Source organism: Centruroides sculpturatus, unplaced genomic scaffold (genome assembly GCF_000671375.1).
Source record: "Centruroides sculpturatus isolate CEXI.00-Female unplaced genomic scaffold, Cexi_2.0 scaffold1816, whole genome shotgun sequence".
NCBI lineage: Eukaryota > Metazoa > Arthropoda > Arachnida > Scorpiones > Buthidae > Centruroides > Centruroides sculpturatus.
Window position 1 is genome coordinate 115,331 of NW_019386019.1, and position 5,761 is coordinate 121,091.

The window sequence follows — 5,761 nt, forward strand, 5'->3', positions numbered from 1 at the left end:
TTTTTTATTGTTTTTATATTTTTCAATATATTTATTTTGTTTGTACAAAATAAAAAAATAATTTTTTACGATACAATAGTCTTCGTTAGGCTTAACATCGACGAAAATTCAACGCGAAGCGACACGCAACGGAGAAAAATTTCAACATCGGATACGTTAAACTATTTTTTCGTACATAAATCGGTTATCCGAAATATCAGTTATACGAACAACCCCAGTCCCCAATTGATTCGGAAAATCGACGCTCTACTGTATATAGAAATTTTTCCAATATTTTACAATTCAGAAACTTAATTTTTTTTTTTTTTTCACATTTTCACAACATTTGATTCTCTAAAATAATAACGCTAATGTCAATATTTTAAATAGTTTCTAGATAATAATATTTAAAATCTTTATAAGTATTTTAAAAAGGTACTTTTTATAATAAATCATTGGATTTAACGTAAATATATTTTTAAATACTTTATAAAAATCTATAGGCATAAATATTTAAAAATTATTATTACAGTCATTATAAATAATAAACAATAAAAGAATTAAAAATTTTTTTTATTTTTATTTTTTCAAATTACTTTATATTATTAACAATAGAATTTTTATTTATTTAATTCAATGTAAATTAAATAATTTACATTTAACTTCTTACCACTTTACAATTTAACTAATTTAGTTAAGTGAGGAAATTTAACAATGAATGGTTATTGTTCAGTTGAATAAATTTTTTAACTTACGACTTTTGCGTATTTATTAAAATCGAATTTAATTTAATAAAAATAAGAATTCTGTTCTGATAAAATTCTAATGCATTTAGTTTTTTTAAATGCTAAAAGTTTTTTTAAAAAAATAATAAAAAACGAAATTAAATTATCGAGTCGAATTATGAAAATAACATTTCTTTTGTTATGCTATACAATTGAAATGATAAATGGTGAATTATATTTAATTAATATCAAGTAAATTTTTTTCATATGTTAATTTATTAATTATTCAATTTGAATTATTTATATTTACTTATACTAAATTATTTAAATAGCGTTTAGTTTTTTACATGGGATTCTTGAGAATTACTACATTGACTTAATATGTTTTTGAATTAATACATATGCTGAATTAAAAAAATAGATTTAATTTCTAGGAATTAAATATAGAATTTGAATTGAAAAATGTTATATATTCAAATTAAATTTATATCAATTTCTTATTTTTATAGTCACAAAATAATATTTTAGAGGAAAATGTATGAAAATTGAATGTATTCTCCGTTAAATACATGACACAAAAATTATATTCTACTTAAAAAAAAAATTAATTTAAAATTGCTTTTGTATTTTAAGAATTGTGTGTGGAAAGATGATAAACATTATTCAAATCAGTCGTTTCCAATCTGGTAGCTAGCAATCTTCGAGTTATCTGGGGGGTCGATAAATTTACTAGGGTTCTTTTGGGGGGTTGTTAGACAAATTTATTTTTAATTAAAATGGCTGACGGTATGCCATTTTAATTGAAACTATGTATTTTTAATTTTTGGCTTATCGCTAGTGAACATTTTAAAACTGTTTTGCATATTTTTACAAAACCGTAGCCTCTAATAAAAGGTTATGTCCGGAAAGGAAGATCGCTCCTAGTGATTGCACACGACAGAGATATTGAAAGTCTTAATTTCTTCCCTGTATTTTTTAAAATTTCTTATTATATTTAATAAAATATAATAACGATTAATCTATCTTTAACCTTTACCAAAATATACTTAAAAGTTTTATTTATGTTAACAAGATTTAAGAAGAAAAATTATTTATTTATTTCTATCTAATTCATCCTATTTATAATTTATTCTATTTTCTATCGATGTAAAAAGGAATTTTCAAATTAAATCCCAATTTTGGAATAGGATCAACAAGGAAAAAAGGTTGGAAACGTCCGATTTAAAATTAAAATAGAGCATTTTTTTAATGCACTTTTTAATTTTAAAATTAATTGTATTGATTCATCAAACAGTAATTGTTGCCTACAGAACTAAAATTCTTGAATTAAAAAAAAACTTATTAACTAAATAAACATAAATTCCTATTTAAAGTTTTGTTAAAAGTTCTAAAATGAATAATGTAAAGTGGAAACAATAAAAAAAAAATTCTGAAAATCACTTTAGTGAATTTATAATTCTCTAGAGAAATTAAAGTAAATAAGATAATGAGTATAAGTTATGACAGAAATGCATTAACCTCTTATTTAGCATTTTAATTTAGTCTATCTTAAAAAAAATATAAACTAAAATAATTAATAAATTTTCTAGAATAGGGTAAAGTTTAAAATATAATTATTGCTTTCAAATATATATAATATAATAATATTAAACAAGTAATGATGATAATGCACACAATTATCTTATTTCATAATAATAAATGTCAAAACAACATTAGACAATAAACAGATAATTTTGAGAGAATTTAATTTGATAATATTATATTATTAAATTAAATTTCTCTATTGAAATTCTTGCATTATTTATTATTTTATATATGGGAATTATTAGAAATATATAAACTTCGATCGTATTATATATAAAGTATGATGCTTATTTAATAGAAAAATGAATTTTTTCAGTATTTTTACTTACCAAGTACACCTAAGCGATAATTAATGGTGATCACAACGACATTTCCAAAACTAGCCAAGACACTTCCATCATATGGATTTCCAGAATTCCATTCGTATGATTCTCCATGTATATACATCATGACTGGCAATTTGACAGGAGCTCTTCCCACTATAAAAATAGAGGGGAAAAAACATGATTTTTCTCAATTAACAAGCCAGAAAATAAATAAGCAAAAAAAACTGGAGTAAGCCAAATTGTTAGTTGTAAACAAGAAAAGTACTTAATTTTATTTTTGTGTAGCCATTTAAAGAAGAAATGCTTGATAATATACCCTATAAGACACATGACTGTCTTTCCCAAAGCATATATATCTTCACAAAGTAAGAAATTTTTCAAGGAAGGAAGCAACTCCCAACGGATTACAAGAAATATCTTAGGAGGTCGTGTCACTAAGGAATTTGTCAAGAGAGTAGTCATCCTCAAAGTTGAAAAAATTTAGAGGTTAAGAACTCAGAAAATCAATAATAATTATGTGACAAGAATGTTAATGAAAACAAAAATCTATCAGAAAATAAATAGAATTTGTGAAAGATGAATTGTCCAAAATTTCGTTTGCGACTAATTACTTTGGAAATGAATGTTGTTTGTCACGAGATTAAACATAGTTTATAGGGGAAAGCAGTCATTTATAAACATAATCTGTGATCTCTGACCCGACCGAAGACTGACATAACAGTTGAAACCAGGTTGTATGTTAAATGAATAATTTTACTTCAAAATTATTATTTAATTTACTAAAATTAATAGCTTAAATATGTCTCTGATCGTTTTTTAAAACCAAGTTAAACATGAACAAGTATAAAAAGAAATTTTTTGTTTAGTACTTGAGAAAGTTATATAAATTAATTATTTAAATAAATTACGACAAAATATTATTTAAATGTTAAAAATTACATTATTAAAAAGAATTTAATTTTAATTAATTAATTTATAGTTTCTTTTATTATGCTTAAGGTAAATGTAATTATCGGGATTGTGATTTACGATATTTAATAATGTCAAAATAGTGTTTTATTTTAATAAATACATAAAANAGATGATAAACATTATTCAAATCAGTCGTTTCCAATCTGGTAGCTAGCAATCTTCGAGTTATCTGGGGGGTCGATAAATTTACTAGGGTTCTTTTGGGGGGTTGTTAGACAAATTTATTTTTAATTAAAATGGCTGACGGTATGCCATTTTAATTGAAACTATGTATTTTTAATTTTTGGCTTATCGCTAGTGAACATTTTAAAACTGTTTTGCATATTTTTACAAAACCGTAGCCTCTAATAAAAGGTTATGTCCGGAAAGGAAGATCGCTCCTAGTGATTGCACACGACAGAGATATTGAAAGTCTTAATTTCTTCCCTGTATTTTTTAAAATTTCTTATTATATTTAATAAAATATAATAACGATTAATCTATCTTTAACCTTTACCAAAATATACTTAAAAGTTTTATTTATGTTAACAAGATTTAAGAAGAAAAATTATTTATTTATTTCTATCTAATTCATCCTATTTATAATTTATTCTATTTTCTATCGATGTAAAAAGGAATTTTCAAATTAAATCCCAATTTTGGAATAGGATCAACAAGGAAAAAAGGTTGGAAACGTCCGATTTAAAATTAAAATAGAGCATTTTTTTAATGCACTTTTTAATTTTAAAATTAATTGTATTGATTCATCAAACAGTAATTGTTGCCTACAGAACTAAAATTCTTGAATTAAAAAAAAACTTATTAACTAAATAAACATAAATTCCTATTTAAAGTTTTGTTAAAAGTTCTAAAATGAATAATGTAAAGTGGAAACAATAAAAAAAAATTCTGAAAATCACTTTAGTGAATTTATAATTCTCTAGAGAAATTAAAGTAAATAAGATAATGAGTATAAGTTATGACAGAAATGCATTAACCTCTTATTTAGCATTTTAATTTAGTCTATCTTAAAAAAAATATAAACTAAAATAATTAATAAATTTTCTAGAATAGGGTAAAGTTTAAAATATAATTATTGCTTTCAAATATATATAATATAATAATATTAAACAAGTAATGATGATAATGCACACAATTATCTTATTTCATAATAATAAATGTCAAAACAACATTAGACAATAAACAGATAATTTTGAGAGAATTTAATTTGATAATATTATATTATTAAATTAAATTTCTCTATTGAAATTCTTGCATTATTTATTATTTTATATATGGGAATTATTAGAAATATATAAACTTCGATCGTATTATATATAAAGTATGATGCTTATTTAATAGAAAAATGAATTTTTTCAGTATTTTTACTTACCAAGTACACCTAAGCGATAATTAATGGTGATCACAACGACATTTCCAAAACTAGCCAAGACACTTCCATCATATGGATTTCCAGAATTCCATTCGTATGATTCTCCATGTATATACATCATGACTGGCAATTTGACAGGAGCTCTTCCCACTATAAAAATAGAGGGGAAAAAAACATGATTTTTCTCAATTAACAAGCCAGAAAATAAATAAGCAAAAAAAACTGGAGTAAGCCAAATTGTTAGTTGTAAACAAGAAAAGTACTTAATTTTATTTTTGTGTAGCCATTTAAAGAAGAAATGCTTGATAATATACCCTATAAGACACATGACTGTCTTTCCCAAAGCATATATATCTTCACAAAGTAAGAAATTTTTCAAGGAAGGAAGCAACTCCCAACGGATTACAAGAAATATCTTAGGAGGTCGTGTCACTAAGGAATTTGTCAAGAGAGTAGTCATCCTCAAAGTTGAAAAAATTTAGAGGTTAAGAACTCAGAAAATCAATAATAATTATGTGACAAGAATGTTAATGAAAACAAAAATCTATCAGAAAATAAATAGAATTTGTGAAAGATGAATTGTCCAAAATTTCGTTTGCGACTAATTACTTTGGAAATGAATGTTGTTTGTCACGAGATTAAACATAGTTTATAGGGGAAAGCAGTCATTTATAAACATAATCTGTGATCTCTGACCCGACCGAAGACTGACATAACAGTTGAAACCAGGTTGTATGTTAAATGAATAATTTTACTTCAAAATTATTATTTAATTTACTAAAATTAATAGCTTAAATATGTCT

The 5,761-nt window shown here is 23.6% G+C and overlaps 1 protein-coding gene across 1 annotated transcript in view; it reads right to left on the reverse strand.

Moving 5' to 3' along the window:
- LOC111613154 (neuroligin-3-like) overlaps nucleotides 1-2,774 on the reverse strand; it is a 39,659-nt gene extending 36,885 nt beyond the window's left edge. Inside the window, exon 1 of the mRNA XM_023354469.1 lies at nucleotides 2,618-2,774. Within this exon, the coding sequence (XP_023210237.1) occupies nucleotides 2,618-2,738 (121 nt within the window). The 5' untranslated portion in view covers nucleotides 2,739-2,774. The remainder of the gene's footprint in view (nucleotides 1-2,617) is intronic.
- Between the last annotated feature and the right edge of the window lie 2,987 nt (nucleotides 2,775-5,761).